Source organism: Acanthopagrus latus, chromosome 21 (assembly GCF_904848185.1).
Source record: "Acanthopagrus latus isolate v.2019 chromosome 21, fAcaLat1.1, whole genome shotgun sequence".
In the NCBI taxonomy this organism is placed as follows: Eukaryota; Metazoa; Chordata; class Actinopteri; order Spariformes; family Sparidae; genus Acanthopagrus; species Acanthopagrus latus.
In genome coordinates, this window is record NC_051059.1 from 2,094,462 (window position 1) to 2,115,222 (window position 20,761).

General features: G+C 40.2%; 2 protein-coding genes across 3 annotated transcripts in view; one reads left to right on the forward strand and one right to left on the reverse strand.

Moving 5' to 3' along the window:
• The window catches only part of exoc3 (exocyst complex component 3), a 13,815-nt gene extending 13,447 nt beyond the window's left edge, over nt 1-368 (reverse strand). The window contains exon 1 of one of the 2 annotated variants that reach the window (XM_037083467.1): nt 215-368. The gene's annotated coding sequence lies outside the window, so the exon portion shown is untranslated. The remainder of the gene's footprint in view (nt 1-214) is intronic. The other variant, XM_037083470.1, reaches the window with a different exon arrangement.
• Nucleotides 1-20,192, forward strand: part of gad3 (glutamate decarboxylase 3) — a 20,482-nt gene extending 290 nt beyond the window's left edge. The window contains exons 2-17 of the mRNA XM_037084095.1: nt 359-410; nt 3,349-3,452; nt 6,362-6,468; nt 7,115-7,250; nt 9,505-9,595; nt 10,728-10,840; nt 11,035-11,150; nt 13,544-13,623; nt 14,495-14,549; nt 15,617-15,733; nt 16,192-16,256; nt 16,535-16,613; nt 18,544-18,693; nt 18,868-18,975; nt 19,334-19,423; nt 19,507-20,192. Of these exons, the coding sequence (XP_036939990.1) occupies nt 359-410; nt 3,349-3,452; nt 6,362-6,468; nt 7,115-7,250; nt 9,505-9,595; nt 10,728-10,840; nt 11,035-11,150; nt 13,544-13,623; nt 14,495-14,549; nt 15,617-15,733; nt 16,192-16,256; nt 16,535-16,613; nt 18,544-18,693; nt 18,868-18,975; nt 19,334-19,423; nt 19,507-19,680 (1,637 nt within the window). The 3' untranslated portion in view covers nt 19,681-20,192. The remainder of the gene's footprint in view (nt 1-358; nt 411-3,348; nt 3,453-6,361; nt 6,469-7,114; nt 7,251-9,504; nt 9,596-10,727; nt 10,841-11,034; nt 11,151-13,543; nt 13,624-14,494; nt 14,550-15,616; nt 15,734-16,191; nt 16,257-16,534; nt 16,614-18,543; nt 18,694-18,867; nt 18,976-19,333; nt 19,424-19,506) is intronic.
• The last annotated feature ends 569 nt before the right edge of the window (nt 20,193-20,761 follow it).

Here is a 20,761-nt window from a genome sequence, read left to right on the forward strand (position 1 = left end):
CAAACCTCTCAGCTCATTAATTTGAGTAGCATGAGCTAAGCTATCAACGGAGGGCAAAGGGCTAACACTTAGTCAACGTTGTCGAAACAAGCTCCTATACGGACCCAGCAAACGTTCTCACCATAGGCACTTAAGGGATAAACGTGCAGAATAAATGCATTTATATAAATATAACATTTATATATCTGACGGATCTGTGTTGTTGTGGTTTTACCTTACTTCCTTCTTGGGCTCCGCCCAGCACCAGCTGCTGCTTCATCTGCCTGTGCTTCCGCTACTTGTTCTTCTTCTTCTTATTTTATGAAGTTTGGCGTCAAATGTATTGGTGCATTACCGCCATCTTGGGGAGGGCGATAAGATGGAGCCGGCGCGACTGGTCATTTCCCATCAAGTCACTTCATAGAGACTGTGTAAGTTCTGAACATCATCACATTAACGGAATAATACTGACGTGAATGATTTTGTTCCAGTTATTAGTCAGACCCCATGTGTTTCCCCCCATGTGGTCCTGACCGCATCACTGTCGTGCTCAAATTACCCTCTCGGGTAATATTGCTAAATGTTAGTGTTGCTGGAAAGTACGGAGCGAGCTAACACCTCTGATGCCAATGTTGACATTAGCATATTATGCAAATTGGTTCAACTTCGACCCAATTATTATCAAAACAGACAACAGATTAATTTCATGACTATCTAGAAAGGTGGCGCTACAAGGGAGAACCTGATTGTCCAACATAGACATAATATACATAGACGCCTCATAGACTGACGCTGCCTATTGGAGCTAACGTATCAGCACGGCCGCCATCTTGGATGGGTCTCCAATGCGACCCCCCTGCATTTATTTCTACTGAGGAAGGTGTATCCCCAACTACAATAATCATACCCAACCGATTTTTTACCGGATTTTCACACGGTTACAAAAGGCAGCGATTTAGTTATGAATCCGATGTGCTGTCACAAGGATTATTTAAAAAAAAAAACTTGCTTGTGAAAGGTAATCCCCCGCGATCTGGTAACAACACTCCGCCAACCATAAAATGCACAAAATATGGTCATAGTTGCTCGTTCTCGTTGATTCCGATTGGTGCTAGCCTACAGTGAGGTGACCCAACCAAGATGGCGGCGACGCGGGATTACGTTCCAGCAGCCATGAGGCGTCTACTTATGTCTATGATTATCCAAGGCCGAAGGCATCTCTAGATCTGTGTTTGCCATCTGAAACATCTCGATCAAAGCTGTTGAACTTTATCTGGAGGAATGAACCCCTAAGACAGACATCTTAACAGTCAAGACAGCACTGGTTTAGAATTTTAAGACTATGAGTCACTACGGCTTTAAAGTCAATTTGCGTGTTAAATTTTAGAAAAAATAAATCAGTGTATGACTGACATTCCATAAATTAAAATGTTTGGTGTATATATTGAGCAGTTGTTCTGAATATAATGTTTTTTTTTAAAATTACAAATGATAATATTCGCTTAATATTTTGAGCAAAAAGTTGGATCTTTGAAAACTGGCCATGACTTTCAGGATACTCAGTGTGTTCCCCTTTCGCTTTCATAGGAGCGGCGCTCAGCAGTTTCACTACGTTTTACACAATATGATTTTACATGATACATAAAGATTCTTCTTTTTCTCTTACAAGGACCTTAAAGGAATAGTTTGGGTGTTTTGATGTGGGGTTGTATGAGGTGCTTAGCCCTTGTCAGTGTGTAGCACCTGCAGCTGATGATGGTCAGCTCACCCACTGTAGAGAAGCAGCATGTAGCATGTAGTAAATAGTAGCAGCAGCAGGACGTATTTTAGCTGCGTCAAAGAAGGCCCACCTCAAAAAATATGCTGTTTTAAGTGTGCACTATATTTTTAACCTTTTTTTTTTTTTTTTTTTTTTTTTTTTATTTTACAGAACTAGAGCAACTAAGCTTTATCATCAAAGAAAATTTTTATATTCAGAAGTATTTTCTCCATATAATATGATCCAGTTTCACCCAATCAGTGTTTTAAGTTATTAACTTAATCTTAATGTTTAGTCTTACAGTAATCAGTATTTGTATGAGTCTGAATGGTACTATATAAAAAAAATAAAAAAAATGCCATACTAGTCACCAACGGCAGCTGGCTGCAGACCACACCTCCTTTTACCTGAGCCTTTTTAAATACTGCAGCCCGACACCACCCTGTCTGTGTGTCTCAGGTCAGATCACAGACCTATGATCTATCACATTTACAGGTTTATCTACACAGTTGTTCTAGCAGCTAGGATCCAGTAAAACATTTTTTTCTCGACATTGATTTTTATTGATATGGATTTCTTACAACTACCAGGTAAGTCACTGAGTAATTTGATGAGCCTCTTAACGACACATGAGAAAAGTTCAAATGTGATGTGATCAACATGGAATGATGCATCCTACTGCATAGTGCAGTCAAATAAGATTAGATTAGATAAACTAGATTAAGAAGCATTTAGAGTTAGTGTATAGTGCATAAGGGATCCACTGTTTGATGTATGTCCTCAACAACATACTGGAAGCTATTTACTTATCAACATGTAATTTGTAAGTTCAAATGGAATAATTCTACACTTCAGTGTGTACTTTAGTAAGTAGCATTAATGGTTGTTCATTAAAACATTATACCTCTATCCATTTGAATAATATCCAAAATACTGACGCAATCAGTTTCCTCACCACTAACACCCTTGATGTGCCCTTGAAAGAGCGACAGAGAGAGCGATGCTATAGATAGCTAGCCAACCTAATCGCCAGGTTAAATGTCTGTAATATATGTTTCTGTACATACCACAGATATATTGAACCTTTACATTTCAATAGGTTCAATTTTGAATTGTGTGTTGTGAAATTGCTTTAATTGCTTTAAATTGCTGTGCTGAGGGTCTGGCTACATTACCGCACAAACATTTGGTTAAGGATCAGGAAACATGTTATGACAACCGAGAATGGCTAAAAGTGATTTTCTAAACAACTGTCTTTTTATTTGCACAGCTGAGGAGCGGTTTAGTGCCGCTCATGTTTTTTTGCCTCTCTTGGCCAACTTATCCATTGTTGGGTTTGAATACAGCCATTATATCTGAGCAGAGTAGTCACAGACAGCTGATGCTGAGTCATGATGTCAGTCAGATAGATACAGAGCTGTATCTTTCCACAAAGTCAAATTAAAGCAAAGCTGAAGGAGCATCTAGTGTGGCATATGCAAAATTCGTTGTTTGTCTACTGTAAAATAGCGAAAGATCAGACAGCAGGCACTTTGGTTAGATCAGACATGAACGTTCCCACAGACTTAGACAAGTCATTTGGAGCTATTGGGTTTTGTACTTTCAGACAGAATCATTGAAAAATCCTCTGTGAAGGACAAACAACAGGTGGATTCAGCTGCTGTCAGAGATGGAAGACAAACACCTGGTGACTTCAGCAGCCTCTACAGCAAAGGTGAGAGCTCCGGTTGTCCAGACTCAATGCTATGTGTGCTCCTCCTCATAGTCTGGACTGGAGGCTTCTGTCATTGATGGGCAGCAACAAAGCATGATAATGTTTGGTGTGTGACAGGTATGTAATGTTCATCTTAACCGCCAGAGTTAAGTTGTAAACTGAACATTTTAAAGCCAAGTCGTGTAACTTTTTTTGACCCCTTCGCACCCACCTTTGTTGGTAATATTCGCCTATTTAGCATACCCAAATGGAAAAGCTTATAACACAACAACTACAAGTCCCAGATGGATGTGTGATACTTCACTTGAAAGCTGAGAACCTCTAGTTTGAAAATGTGCTTACCTAGCATGTACCATACACACAACCTAAATGACATCAGTTCAAACATGGCTCTAAAACATTTTCTTTTTCTTTGAAAAAAATAGGTCATCTTTGAATAACAATAACTCAGATGTGCTTTATGTAAGCCATATGGCAATATACCACATACCTTCTACATCTTGTCAACTACACCTGGATGAAACTTTAGACTTCTAGGCCTAACCTTATGGGAGTTATGGAGTTTTTAGTTTGGCCAAATTGTGCCAAATGCTTTTACTCACTTCTGTGACACTGGAAACATTACTGAAGCATTTTGGTGACTATAAAGCCTTCCTCCATGATTCAAAACATAATTTTTTCACACATTCATTTGATGGGTGGTCGGAGGGGTTTCCACACGCTTCTAGGTGGCCATACTGAGATACCGTCATGCGACAAGACACTACAGAATAGTAACCATTATACAAAAATGACATACTGAAGTGAATTTCAAACAAGGATTTTATTATCTTCCAATATACTAATACTGTATGTGCGCAGCGGGGGAGGTAGCACTGGTGGATGCAGAGGAGGATCGTTGGCACTTCTGATGACCGCCTTCAGCAGGAGAGGGGGTTGGGCGTCTGACTGCCTCACTTTCAGGCTCCCAATCCACGTCACTGTCTTCAGACTGTGACCTACAAAACACAATGCAATGCACAAATGTTACCAAATATAATGAAAAAAATATATAAATGCAATTCAATAGGGTGCTATTTACATAGGAAATAAATAAACACAGATATATGATATTACATATTACACAAAACATCAGGAAAATAACTGCACATAAACAGAATAATTGAATTGGGGGAATATTCCCAGTGTCTGGTCAGTGAAAAAGATCTAGTTCAATTTGTTTACAAGCTTGATAAAAAAAAAAAAATAATAATAATAATAATAATCTAAATAAAAGGGAATTAGAGGCTCAAAGAGAATTACATCATAGAACAGAAATACAAGGATTACATAGCTTTGGTTGAGTAGCTGAGGCTAGCTAGGCTAATTAGCCCCTGGGGCCCTAACCATTTAGCGTCACTTATGAAATGCTAATGTATACTGTACTGTTCACTGTAAGCATAAGAACCCCTTCCCACTAACTTTCATTCAAATTTCTCAGAGCCCTACTCACTGTCTTCAGTTTCATCAGATGATGCCATGATCCATTCCAGGTCTTCTTCTCGGACATATTTAGTTTGTTTTGTGGATTTCGCCATTGTAAACTGTGAAAACTGCCGTAAAAAAAATTTAAATGTCCGGTGCGAGTGCGTCTGCTGCGTAAAGTTAGCCCGCATACGTAACGGACCTGGGCACGCCTACCATCGTTGGAAAGGTAAAATAATTGGCTAGAAGCCTGAGTGATTGACATGTTGATAGCCAAAACGCTATCCCTGTACTAAGGCGGCAAAAAAACAGTAAACAAAGCCGATTGGCCCTTTAAACAAGGAGCGCTCCATGTATTTCACGGGCTGTGCTGGGGTGAAAACTGAACAGAGAAAGATGGGGACACTTTTATTTTGTAGCCAGCAAAGTGATGAAAACAAGCACACCCTGTACGCGCGGGCGGGTGGGTGCGTACAGGTTTTAAATCCTAAAATAATAGCTTAAAAATCATTTGATAGTAAATTATCTCATAATAGGGTAAATGGTGTCATTCCCCATTACTTATTTCTACACAATGTAACTTCAGTTAGAAGGTAGGACCACAGCATGAAAAACATGATTACGCAAACATACAAAATGCCATTTTCTACATGATGTTACCTTAAGCATGTGAAAGGAGCAATTTGTACTATATGGTTAGAATTGAAGAATCTGGTCAGAAGAAACTTTTCTTTTTCTTTTTTTCAAATAACGAACTAATATCAACAGAATGTCAACAAACAAATCTGTTGATCTTATGTCAAAGCAACTGTGTAACAAAGATGTCTTCTTAAGTCAGCATGCAAACCAACTAGCTCCGGCCAATTGTGTCGCATAATACCACTTCGCACCTCAAGAGCTAATATACTGATTAAGGCTGTTGTGATATCAGGATATTTACAATTTTCATCAGAGCCATGATATAAAAAAAAAGATGAAATATCGATGCTGTGTTAATAATAAACATATAATAACATGAATAATATGAATAAATGTGTGAATAATCCAGAAAAGATGTTTCACCTGTTGCTAGCATTTTTTGTGTAATTTCTATTTATATGGTGTTGCAATTTGCTAGCATGGATAACTGATAACTGTTGAAATAAAAAATCTGATATAGTCAAGGCCCCTCTCACTGATAACACAGTGATTTCAGTAGGGAAATGTAAAAGCAGCGAGTTCGCTACTTCCCCTCACTAAATGTTGAGAAAGGAAATACTTTTACTCATATTGTGATATCTAAATAACGCTCTGTGTCACAAAACTGACTAAATGCATTGGCAACAGTGTGTCAAAAGTGTGTCTAAATACACTGTCAGCTTTGTATATGTTGTGCAACAGTGTGACATTTCTGCCTGGTTGGATAACTGTCATTTTAATAAGATAGACTTCACTTGTGTGAACAGACCTTCTCCCAGCATCAAGCGGTGAGGAGATTACCAGAGGGTTCCTGCAAGAGCTGGTTAACATCCTGTTCACTTATATCTGCAAGTCAAGTCAGAGGAGCTCCAAGGTACTCAACTGTTTCCATCAACAGTACTGACAGTATACTATGGGACTGCTGAGCTTGTATCAGTACATTAGTGTTATAGTTTCTAATAATAATGTCCTTGTTCTAAGCACAATTAAAAGTGATCTATACATATTTACTGTATACTTTGGGTCAACCATTTATTGACCTTATTGATTATCAGATCAGATACTCAGCATTTCTCTGATCATTGGAATCAGTGTTTTTTCTTTTTTATCGGATTGGGATAAAACAGTTGGTTTCAGCAGCTGTCAGAGACAGTACATAATGTAATGGAGTGGAAGAATAAAGTAGCAGAAAATGGAAATATCAAGTAAAATACCTCAAAATTGTATTCAAACACAGTCCTTAAGTAGATGTACATTGTTACATTCCATTACTGTTATGTCATGATTAAATGTCCCTATGTAAATGCTTTTTATATATTCAGCTTTTATTTCTAGTCCAGAAGACACAGTGGAGGAATACTGATGAAACATTTTTTTAAAACAGACCCAATTAGTGGAAACTTTCAAGAAGTTTTATAGGGAAATGTAATTTTGAATGTTTATGAATATGCGTAAACATGAGACACTGAAAATAACATGTAAAAAAATAAATAAATAAATAAAAATACTGTGTGTTTTAGGTCCTAGACTTCCACCATCCTCACCAGCTAAAGGAAGGACTGGATGGATTCAATCTGAACCTGCCGGACCAACCGGAAACTCTGGAACAGATACTAGTGGATTGTAGAGACACACTCAAGTATGGTGTCAGTACAGGTGTGTATGTGTGTGTGTGTGGTCATGTATTACTACAGTGTGGGAACATCTGCTTAACACAGGTTCTGAGGACCTGTACTCTTTATGGGGACAAATTGCAAGAAAAATATAACTCTTAATTGATTCTGTGCTCTCCATCATTCTTGGAATTGTTTGTCCAAAGAAACCACAAGTCCTTTAGTTGTTTCCTTTGGAATGATATGTTCTGTGCATTTCTGTCCTGAGATCCAGACATGTTCAGTGCCTAAAATTTGCAGTAACTTTGCAGATCTATCATCTCACAGTTTAGTCAGATTAAATCCAAATATATTATATATGTCAAACTTTCATATATGTGTAAAACAGGTGCAGAGTTCAGTGAGAGCCTGATCTGCTGTTACATGAAAATAATCTGCTATATTGGCTTGCAATGGATTCAGGAAATACACATCTAGGACACTGGGACTTTAACCCATGGACACATTTTTTTTTCATGTGATCTTTATTGTCAATGGAGAGTCAGGACAGACAGCAAACAAACACACAAAGAAACAAACACACAAAGAAACTGGCTCAAAGAAAATTAGAGCTCTGACCACTGTTAAGTGGTACGGACAAGTTGCACAGTGTATTTAGTTTATTTTAGTATTGTGTATTTTTTTTATATTGCTATTTCTAATGTTACTATTTTCCTTTTCTACCTCTAAATCTAGGGATTTAAATCTAACATGTTTACATCATGTAATTTTATACTGCTGTCCATTATTGTGCTCTGTCTTGATGAATAAAATATCCTGCTTTGCAATGCCAGTAAAAGACATGAAGCCCTGTGCAGTTGCACCACTTGCATATCCGTTGTGATGGCAATGGCTCATTTCTCATTTCATGTCACACATTTTCTTCGAAAAATGAATGCAAGTTCTGAATTTTTGAAGGCTCAATAGGTATCACACAAAGCCAGAAAATCAACACAGTGCAATGAAATGAAAACACTGAGGTGGCCAGAGAAAAGTATAGAAATGAAAACTACTACAATGATCGTTAATGATATACTGAATAATAAAATACTAAATGATGGAGTAATATAACATCTTTACATTATTATGAACAACTAGTGCATTGCCCGAAGGAAGCATGTATTCCTATAGAAAAGTGGGAGGTTAAGTAGCTTTTTCATGGATGGCAAAATGAGGCTGTGTTTGAAGATGGGACATCAGGGATATAATTGGCTGTTTTTGACTACTGTTGCTTTTATAGAGAGATTAACAACAGTCAAAGGAAACCAAAATCATGCTGCTGTAATGTTTCTGGTGTGTGTGGTTCAATAAAGAGATGGTGGAGTTTGTTCCACATGCTTACAAGTGGAAACTTGCCGGTGACACACATACACTTCGTGTATGTAGTATATACTAAAATAAAGTGGCAACACAGGGGCAGGAGGTTAAAACAAGAGTCCATGTGTCTCTGCTGGCATCCACCTTCTGATAGTCTGGCTGTAGACTGTAGAGGAAACCTAGGGCCAGTCAAACGTCCTTTTAGTGTTACCTTCTCCCACTTGCAGCCGTGCACACGTGCACATCAGTAGCCTGCTGGAAGTCATTTTGAAGGGATCTAGCAGTGCTCCTCCTGTCGCTCCTCACACAAAGGAGCAGGTAGTGATCCTGCTGCGGGGTTGATGCCCTTCTACGGCCCTGTCTATCTCTCCTTGTGTAACGGCTGGTCTTTTGGTAGCTCCTTCATGCTCTTGAGGCTGGGAGACACAGCAAACCTTTGTGCCACTGCACATATAGATGTGCCATCCTGGAGGAGCTGGACTACCTGTGCAACCTGATTGGGCTGCAGGTACCAACTCATGACACCAGTAGTGACAAGGACACTAGAATAACACAAAACTAAAGAAGAATCAGTCAGGAAGGATAAGGAGAGAGCAACTGTCTGTGGCCAGCACATGCAAAACCTTTCCCTTTATAGAGGTTGTTGTGCTTTTGCCTCTCCATTGCACTTGTTGCCACTTTTATTTGCACCAGAGCAGGTGTGATTGATTCACAATGGCTTGGATAAATGGAGATTGATGTCCCTGAAATTTAACTGACCTGGTGTTACACTGTGATGATTTAGTGTTCCCTTGCTACAATGCAAAAAGTAGTGGAGACATTCAAAAAGTATTAGGGGCTCAACTACAGGATTTTGCAAGGTCCCATGAATTTGAAGTTTTTACACTGTTTTTTTTAGAGAATATTCATGACCTGCGTGATCTTGACCTATGCTTTTACAGGCCATCCACGTTTCTTCAACCAGCTGTCTTCAGGTCTGGATGTGATTGGTACAGCTGCCGAGTGGCTGATCTCTACAGCCAACACTAATATGTAAGCACAATTTTAATTGCTTTTGATTTGAATAAAGCATTTCAGTTTTTAGGCATACATTATACTTTAACTCCACTATATTTCAGAAGAAAATGTTGTAATTATTATTATTTGACGGCTAATTATTTAGATTTTATACGAAAAACAAAAGTTTATGAATTACAATGTATTGTAAAGATGAAACCAGAGGTTTCCAGCCTTTCAGGGCCCCCCAGCTCATGTCATGGATTTTCTTGAAAAAATTAATACAAATTCTTGTATTGAATTTAGGAGACCATACAAACTTCCAGACCTCTATTTCATATACTTTTGAGCTCTGAATTTTTGAGGGCTCAATAGGTATCACACAAGGATAGAAAACCAAATCTATTAGTGACAATACAGACACAGATATGAGAGCCATCTTTTTGTTTAATTTCATGCTAATTTTGGACTCCACACCTGACCTTTTTGGTTTGGATATACGTGTATATAATATTCATATTTCCTTTCCTTACAAATGTAACCAACTCTAGTTTTAAGCAGACAGCATTAGGTGCATTATGTTCAGCTTGATGCACAAGACCCATGAAGTGGTGACTTTCCATTATTTAGTCCACTCATTTACCCACTCCTTATCGAACCCAGTTCTAATCTTGTCACAGAGGTCATATACATCCATCCATCCATTGTTTGTAACCACTTTATCCCTTTTATGGGGTCTTGGAAGGGTTTGTGCTGAAGCCGATCCCAGCTGTCTCTAGGCAAGGGCAGGGTACACCCAGCATGAGTCACCAGCTCATTGCAGGGCCCTCACTGATGGCAGAGGCCACCATGCAAGGTGCTAACTGCACATCAGGAGCAATTTGGGGTTCAGTACCTTACTGAACCTTCCAAAGGAAAAAGAAAATATTCACAAATGTTCTTCCTGCTGCTGTTGCACATGCTTGGTTCACTCTATCATGTGTAAATGTACATGCAACTCCTTACAGTATCTTAGTATGTGCAATAGTTATTTGTTGACAAAGTAATCATATCAGTTATTGAAATAGTAATCCTCGGCTGTTGATCTCTATAGTTCAAGAAGCCAGCAAAGTGATAACATAAAGTCTTTGTTGTTACAACATAACAACACAATATATTTCTCTGTCAGGTTTACATATGAAGTGTCTCCTGTCTTTATCCTCATGGAGGAGGTTCTGCTGAGAAAGATGCAAAGCATCGTGGGATGGTCCACTGGCGAGGGAGACGGAATCTTCTGTCCAGGTAATACAATGAAGGTGCTGAAGAAATGGGTTGAGTTACATGGACTGCCTTTATCTTGCTAATAACCTGTTGACGTTGAAAAGCACATGTAATGTTAAAGTTCAGTTACGGGACATTGTTGTGCATTGTCGACCCAGAGACAATGGCTAGAGGCATTTGCACTTGTCCGTGACTGTCTATTCTGTTTGCTGAAGGAGGCACAATATCAAACCTGTACAGCATCCTTGTGGCCAGATACCATTTCTACCCAGAGGTGAAGACCAGAGGGATGGGAGTTCTGCCTCAGCTGGGCATCTTCACTTCAGAGCATGTAATCACAATTCACACACTACTCTCTGGGCAACTAGCGTTAGCCTAGTCAGCCCTGACCTGTCGCTAAAGAATTTTCCATTTTTTGTTGGGTTGGGAAGTCATTCCGAAAGCATTTTTTGATATATATTTGTGCCGTCAGTTAAACGTGTTATTAACAGCGTTAATGCAAACCCATTTTAATGGCGTCAATTTTTTTATCGCAAGATTAACATTCGTTTTGGTCTAGCAAACTGTAGTTTTTTTTACATGCTGTTGCAACCACTAGTGACAAAAAATACAACACCACACCAGATCTAGCCTGTTGCCACAAAATGAAAGGCTCGCTGTTTGGGCTTGCGAGCCAGTCAAAGAATAGTAGGCATGTTTCGCTTTGAGTGGATGGTGAGTGCGAGACGCTGTAGCGTAACGTCATGGTTTATTCTGCTGCGCCTTGCCTTGGTAACTATTATTCATAGTTACCAAGGTAACTATGATTCATAGTTGCGCCTTGCCTTGGTAACTACCAAGGTAACTATGATTCATTCTTGCAAGGTAACTATGATTCATAGTTACCAAGGCAAGGCGCAGCAGGAAAAAAAAAAAAAAATAATGGAGAGGAGAGAGTTCTGGGAGAGTCATCATAGTCTATGATAACTCTCCCGGCCCAGGGAGTGAGACATGCATCGGCTTGGCCCACAGTGCTCAGCTGCAGACACAGCAGAGAGGTGATGACTGGCCCAGTGGCTTGTCTGTCTAAAGAATATCTGGCCCATTGGCCCTATGAGAGGCTACAGAGGCCCAGGAGTCCCACCCACATGTTACCTTACTGACCCGCACCCAGCTATTTTTCTCACAAAAACATGGGCCTGTGGCAATTCTGGACAGCTGTTTGAGTAACTGGCTCAAAGCAAATAAGTAGTAGGGTCACTTTTTATTGGTAACCTGACCGTTACTGTTCATTCTTTCTGAAATAAGAGGCTGGGTTGCTGAGCCTCTGGTGAATTAACTGCTATGTTCAAAGCAAACTTGAGACCAATAAAGTATTAAGCCCTGGTTTAACTGCACTATAGGCTGAGTCCTAGTTTACCTGACATGTGCACTTTAGAATTTTATTTTGTATCATCCTGTTTGCCAATGGCTGTTTTCAAAAAAAAAAAAACCAAAACATTTGCATAAAGCAAGCCAATCCACTTTTCCATGTTGAAAAGAGCATTAAAATGTGAAAAAATAATGGGACAAAAATAAATCAAGGGGCATTTAGAATAGGTCAAAATGTGCGATTAATTGCAATTAATCGTGATTTAACTATGACATTAATGCGATTAATTGCGATTAAATATTTTAATCGTTCGACAGCACTAATATATGCGTGTGTGTCGCTCTCATGACTTTTGTTTTGTGTATTTCACATGAAACATGCTGGCACGTTGAATGCTTTTTGGTGTCTTATGACAATTCTCCCTAGTTATGCTCATTGTACATGTTATCCTCCAAAGTTGTGACAATGATCAAACAAGTCTGATCATTGTCAAAGTGAGCGTTCCCTATCCTCAGCCTCCAGCTATCACCCCGTGCCTGTTAACTGTGCATGTGCGCCCGATCAAGCATGCAGCCTGGGAACAGATGGAACAGACAGCATGATTAGCTGGTTAATAACTTTTACATAATTCTGGGGCTTAACCAGAGCTTATACACCCCCAGCCCTGGTGTAGCGCTGTCCCTGCCTTTCAGTACTTTAATTTGGCCTGTGTGCATGTGACGGCTAATGTGCTTGTACTTCTATGAAGCAGCATTTAACAGAGTTGTTTATTTATGTATTTATCGAAAAATAAAAAAGCTAAGAGGCCTTGTTGAATGTACTAGATCTATAGATCTCCCTGCCAGCCAGCGAGACCTATGTGGCTGTTTTGCAGTGCACGTTCACAAGTTTTAGGAGTGGCTGTGCAGGGAGGCCGAGGAGAGGTAGGTTGTTTTTCAGTAGGGTAGACATAACTGTACAATTTCAACATGCCCAGCTGTGGAAGGACCAGCGACCTTATTTCATGATCCATTTGGTTGTAATGCCACACATAAATTGTTACCTATATTTTATAGTGTGTGGTCTGATTTAGTTCAGTTAGCTCCTGCATGTGCCACGATGAGCAGACTTTTCAGTATCTCATATGTAATGACCTTATCCAGAGCTCTTTCAAGGTCCCCTTATTGTTCTTTTCAAAGTAGAACTCCAATCTGAGTCTGGTGTGGTATGCATAGATGCTGTCTGTATTCAGTTTCACTTGACATGCGCACCTGGAAACTTCTACCTCTTAGAACCAAACAATGCAGCTGCTTCTTTCAACTGAATTGAATGTGTGCCTGTTGTTATTGAAGTGAGACAAATGGAGATGAATGGCTGTCCTTTCATCCATTCAGAGTCACTATTCAGTGAAGAAATCTGCAGCAGTGCTGGGGCTTGGCACTGAGAATGTGGTCGTAGTGAAATGTGATGAAAGGTGGGTAAGTTAGTCACTCACTAAGTAAACATGTGATGCCTTAGCAAATTAAATGTTTGCTCACCTGTTCGTGGGTGCTTTGGGAAATGTATCCATGCATGTATGCTTGCAAAATTTATTACATGTTTTTTAGGGTTTAATGTTTCACACAAGTCACAGTTTGGTGCATACTTTGGTACAGGGGTCACAGTTCGGTACATGTTGGGTATATAGTGGGGAACAGTGGGGAGAAGTTGTAGGACTCACCTTGCTCCGGTACCTCACTTTGTTATCAGGGGAAGAAAACAAACAGGACATTTTCTCAAGAGAAATTCCTGAGGTGGACACCAAAGCTGCCATCAAAAGTACTGTGGCAACACACCACGCTGTTCTGATCCACCACTCACTCACTCAAACTTTCTCTCATCGCTGATTTGAATGAATTGCTGGGTCCTCTAGCTGTGGTGCATTAGAGTGTCTTCGTCTTTGTCTGGTTGTTTTGGTTTCTGTTCTTCTTCTGCTTTGTTGTTTAACAGTGGTTAAAGTGGTGGTTAAATGGTTAAATTAGCCTTTTGGTGCATAACTGGCAATTACTGGATTGGAGTTGAAGTCAAACTTCTTCATAAAACTAAATGCACCGAACCATGACGGTTTTGGAGGAATACACGTACTGCTGCACCCCTAATGTTACTGTTAATGATGATAATTTTGAGTAAATTCTTCCAGAGTAAAGGGACACATTTTGCAGTTAAAACAGTTATTCAGAGAATTATTAATATATATTGTGTATATACAGCAGTATGTTGATTGAAGACTTCAGGGTTGCAGATGTCGGGGTATGACAGTCAGTTACTGTTTACTGAACCTTTTTCCACATGTTCACTTCTTTAAGAGGGAAAATGATTCCTGCTGAACTCGAGTCCTCCATTGTTACAGCTCAAGAAAAGGTATGAATGAAAATGCTTCAAGGATGTACAGTTTTTTAGAAGAAACTAAAAGTGTTAATTTTTATGAGAATGCATTAGTTTTTTTTTTTGAGAAATATTTGAGGAACAGTTCACCCAATAATAAAAACTTAGTCAAGTGGTGAAGTTTGATAGTCATCAAAACAGCATTGCAGCATTCTCCTAAACAACTGAAGTAGATGGGGATGGAACAACCAAATACAAACAAAAACATAAAATGTCTTCATACACCATGACTGGTTTGATCCAAGCCTCCGGAAGTCCCAAGATACCACATTGATTAGATAACACCTCCTACACCATTGCTATAAAAATAACAGCAAACGTGGGAACCCACCTTGGTGAATTTCAGTGTCGGACGAATGTCTGGATGACTACAGCTTCAAGTGCTACCTGAGGCTGCCAGGTTCTCAGCTGACCTCTCACCTGTCCATCTGTGTTCGGTGAGAGACAGTTTCTTAATTGGTGTTTCAAAATCAATAAATAGTAACTGTGACCAGCAAGTAGACTCCTTGTTTGTCCTGTCTCTGTGTGCAGCTGAGTTTCTGCAAACAACCATGAATACTTATAATTATCCTCTCCTCCATTGTTGTTCATGTTCAATGGACATCAGTGGCATGAATACATGATGTCAGTGTGAACACCCGAGTTCAATATTTTCAACTCATGCGATTGCGCGCTTTGCCTCACTTGCCACCTGGTGTTAATGCATTTAATTGCATTTTATCAGTAAGATGATGACGTTATCTAGTCGCGTGGGTAATTCTGAACACATCCTTAAGTGTTTGGGTAGGAAGTTACAGTGAAGATTTGGTCTGGTTTTTTTTCTGCATTTTTAAAACAATTCCCCATCTGCTTTAGCTGTTTGGTAGTATGCTACAACAAGCTCCAGAATCCAGAAATGTTTTGTAGACTTCATTTTTGGGTGAACTGTTCCTTTAACTCTCTGCTTTGTCAACCATTGCTGAATTTCATTGCAATGTTTTGTCCTTGAAACAGTCATAACTCAATAGAGACATGACAAGGCTGACATCAGTTCTCTCTCCCAGGGTGTGGTTCCATTCTACGTGAATGCGACAGCAGGCACCACGGTGTACGGCGCCTTCGATCCTCTTGATGCCATCGCAGACATTTGCCATAGACACTCGCTGTGGATGCATGTTGATGTTAGGCACACACACACACACACACACACACACACACCTGTTCAAAAATGGATGATTTTTGTGTCTGACTCCCCACTTTGCTGCGGTGGCTGATCCAGCCTACGCTCCCAAATCATCAGCATAACTATCTTACCAACAGAGCTTCAATATTCATATTTTGCTGAAAAATGTAGTACTTTTTTATCATAAAGGTACAGGTTCTGAAAACAGCTATTGATGCACACATATTGAGGTGTTAAAATTGTATTATGCCTTCTTTAAGTTTAAAATCGATTGATCTTTTCAGATATATAATACAAAATAATAATAATATTTATATAGCTGGTTCTTTACATACATGCAACACCTTTAGTCACCTGTAGTTTAGCATGACTTTGGAATTCTGGAGGAGAGTTCTGTGGAATGATCTTAGGCAACAAGTTTAGATTCTAACCACTGCCATTCTTTGTTGGTAACAGGCAGCGTGGGGTGGAGGCCTGCTGATGTCAGACAGACACAGGATGAAACTACAGGGCATTGAACGGTAACCGCATCAACATAACCTGATGACTTCACACATAGTCTTTGTGTTTTCTGTGGGACACCATTACAAAGACTCTGCGAGCCTCTATGTGCATTTTTGCAAGTTCCACTTCTGATGGTTGTGGTTTGGCGTCTTTTAATAGATGAGAGACAAATGACAAACCCTCTAGTTAAAGGCTGTTGCTAGATGCTGTTTTTGCAGGGTTATCAGCAGGTCTAAGGTTGCCAGTGTCATTTAGTCAGAGTGGAATCGATACATTTGCAGTGATTGTTTTGCAGAGCCTGGTCTGTAACTTGGAATCCTCATAAGATGATGGGAGTCCCTCTTCAGTGTTCTGCCATACTGGTCAAGAAGAGAGTAAGAAATGATCCTCTGCACTTCACAAGTACATTACAAAACACACAATGACAACCTTTAAAGGTCCCATATTATGAAAAACACATTTTCTCTAGTCTCTACATATATAAGCTGGTCCTCCTTGAGCCTGTCAGCACCCAGAATAAGGAAAGCAAGTGATTCCTGCAGGGTCTCTGCAGCCCACCCACTGGTAACACGGCGCTCCTACAGGCTGTTCAGATTCAGCTCCTTTCGTAACGTTACGAAAGGAGTCATTTACGTAGGCCGACCTCCTCTGTGCGGTGATGGGAGATATCCAAGAGGGGGACGTTTATCCCTGAGGTGAAGTTCGGTGTGTCCAGCAGTAAGACAGCAGTGTTTCACAATGTCGTCCCTCAGAGTTAGACACGCAAATTGCTCTGTTGTTGGTTGTATAAATCAACATCAGTGCCTATATTCTGTCCCAGCTACAGAACAACAGAAGACACAGTGGTTGTGTTTCATTTTTAATGACAGCGTGCCGGCTGCGGTTTGTGTTAGCTTGTATGTGTGTGCTAACCACTTCACATCGGACTGCTTCAATAACTCATAGCGGACCCAGCAACTGCTCCCGAGCCACAGGTAAGCATCACTGCGGTTTGATAGTATTAACAGTTGCCTATGAGTATGGTGAAGTCAGGTGGAAATTGGCTAACTAGTTAGCTCCGCTTCGGTCCGCTATGCAATGGTGTTTGAAGTGAGTTTAATGTTAATAATATTACGATGGAACTTGGTTGTCACAGTAAAAAGTCTGGAAACATGCAGACTGGATGTGAACAGTGTCCAAGAGTTTGGAGACTGAGTTGGAGACAAACACAGCTTTCGATAGCTGTTAGCCATTAGCTACATGGTAGTAAATATAACAACACATACGAACAAATTAACATTGTAATGAAGGGGAGTTTATGGTGTATGTGTTGTTTGTATAAAAGATGTATTGAAACTGATATTTAGTAGTTTAAAATCAGACGAGAGAGCAGTTGCTAAAACCAAGAAGCAACATACTTTAACAGGAACACTGATATTTATTCACAGAATAAAATCAGGTTAAAACTACAGGTAAAAGTGCATAAAAAGTGATAAGACCTGGGGGCTGGTAAAAGGGCACTAAAAAGCTAAATTAGAGAAGCTAAAACTATGGGACGAAGAAGTCCGATAAAACAGTTCAGAGTCTTACCTGTGGGAGGAAGGCGGCAGCACACAAACAGGGAAAGGGTGCCAACTCATCCCCCGTTCGGTCTGTGGTCTCCTGGCTCCGCACCATCGTCCCCGGCCAGCACTAGCCCCAAGGTAGGAGGGCAACGTGTCGCTCCGCCCGCCTTTCCACAGGACCCCCATCAACCAGCCACCTGGCCTCTCCGTCCCGCACCATCGTCCTCGGCTAGCACTGGCCTCGAGCCATCGGAGGGCAAGACGGCAGCCACTGCATTGGATTCTCTGTCCACTGGCGGCTCTGGCGTGGGTCCCTTGGTCGGTGCTCTCCCTGTATTAAATTGCATTTAAAGGTGCAGGCACAGCAACAGTCTGCTCTCAGTAGAGCTCACCTGAGTGACTTTTAGACAGCTGAAATTCAGGACCATGGATGGGTTTGGGGCTCTGCATTTCGAATACAGTGTTGTTGGACCTCTGACAGCTGTGTGAAATTGATGAAAAACAGTATAATATGGGACCTTTAAAGGCTTTTTGATGACAGTTAGTCCTCCTGTAAACCACAAGTATAATAAATAGTTAACAGCAGCAGGTCAGGTAGCAAAAGAGAGGGTTTTTCCATCTCAGAATCTAACTGTCTTATCATTGTAGTTTGATTCATCACTCCATATACTGTATAATGTTCTAATGTTGTCTCTAAAGTTTGTACATGCAATCTCTTCCTGGATCTTGAATGACTCGGCCATGCCTCTTCCTTCTGCAGGGTCTCCTGAGGCAGTGTAATGAGTTGGGAGCGGAGTACCTCTTCCAGACGGACAAGCCCTACGATGTGAGCTATGACACGGGGGATAAGAGCATCCAGTGTGGCCGACATGTGGATGCCTTTAAACTTTGGCTCATGTGGAAGGCAAAGGTATTCATGCACAGTATCAGTGTTTCGTAGAGTTAATATTTTTGGATTATTTGGTGCTGCTTTGTTTTTCTTCATCTTTCACTAATTAGTCTCAACTCTCCACCTTAGAAATACTGTGCTGTTACATCCGTTCGCCTTTATCGCCGTCTGTCTTTGTGTCTGTTACTCTCTCAGGGCTCGCAGGGTTTTGGGGCTCAGGTTGACAAATGCCTAGAGAATGCAGAGTATCTGTATGATCAACTGCAGAGGAGGACAGGCTTTGAACTGGTCTACAAAAACAAAGTGAGAATGGTATTCACAGGAAAAAGGACATGTTTCTTAAAGTGCTTAAAGATATTTAGTCTATAAACAAGGATACATTTCATGTCAAGTACGTATAACTGTTACTTCTTCAGCATTTTATCAAAACTCACTATTAATCTTATTTTTGCCTGGTTTTATACTGCCATCTGGTAACCAAGACTGACGCAACTTGGCATTAAGCCTGTTACCATGTACAGAATATAACCCAGCACTATCGTTTGATGATTTGGTTGTTTTTATTATTCCATTTTCATTATTCACCTCTTTGTCGTTCCTCATCTATCGATATCACCAATCAATTCCTTCTGGGTATATCTGTCATCCACCTCTCACACAGCCGGAGCACAGTAATGTGTGTTTCTGGTACACCCCCCCCAGTCTGAGAGGCCTGCCACTGGGACCGGATAGAGACACAAGACTTCATCAGGTCAGTGCAGAGTTCACAGTGGCTCCTTTGGATTCAGTAATGGGGAGGCACCATTGTATTTGACCACCTCTCTGTCTTTGCAGGTGGCGCCACAGATCAAAGGCAGGATGATGGAGAAGGGCTCTGTTCTGATTGGCTATCAGCCTCTGGGAGCCAAAGTCAATTTCTTCAGGTGTGTGTTCTCCAATCCTGCCACACAACAAGAGGACATCGACTTCCTGCTGGATGAGATCATCAGGCTAGGCCATGACCTGTGACCTGTAATATGATTGTTTTACTGTGCTACAGCTATTGCCTCTGCTTTAAAGCACAGTGTGCAAGATGAGAATTTGTTAGAAATTTAAAAAAAATGAAATATCAGCTGAGTGTGAACGCACTGTGTTGACAGACGTCTGTACTGTTTTTTTTGTAAGTTTAATTGCCACTTTAACTCATCGTTAATGCACTTACACAAAAAGGCGTCAAAAAAAAGCTTTGACTTTCCACAATCATCTCCGGTTTGGTTGGATAAATCCTGAAGACTCCCATCAGCCAACAGGTCCACAGCTAACTGAGCTACTTGCTAACAGCTGCTAGTCACTAGAGCGGTGAGAATAAGTTGCAGTTAGTGAATGTTTCCCCCTAAAAGTACCTTTGAAGTCTACAAATTAAAACCTTTAACATAATACATTTACCAGTTAATTGAACAGCATTTTTTTTTTTTGGAGGTTGAACTTTTACAATCATTGTTAAAGGTCATCTCATTCAAGTAAATCTATCTGAAAATGTTTTACTGCATGTCTAGCCTTCCCTTTTGAGATGTGGACTTGGGTTGTTTGAAAAAGGTCTTCACTGCTTTACATCCTCTCCTTTCTGATCAGAAAATCAGCAGACATCAATATGTAATGCTGCTGCATTAAAATGTTCTGTGTATATACTGAAGGGCAAATGACAAACGGGGAACCACAACAAGAAAAAAAAAAGAAAAAAAAAGCCACATTAACTTCTGCCAGAAAAGATGAGTACCTGCAATGACATATTGACACGTATTGCTGACTGGACGAAAGCACGTCACTTTAAACAGATCTTTCTTCTATACAACCCTGCTTTTCTTAAATGTGTCTTTAAAAGTGCGAAAACTCATTGTTACACTATGAAAAAGGTGGGCAGCATATCAGCCATCAGCTCATATGTCCCTCATCAAAATGATCCCTGATACCTTCTTTGGTGGTAGCCATGTTTCCATCCGAGCCATGAACTACCTGGTGTTGAGTAAAGCATAAATACAGTTATATACTTCAATGAGTTCAACTTGAGTTCTCAGGAAAAATGGGCACAAAGAGAACCTTAAAAGTGTCT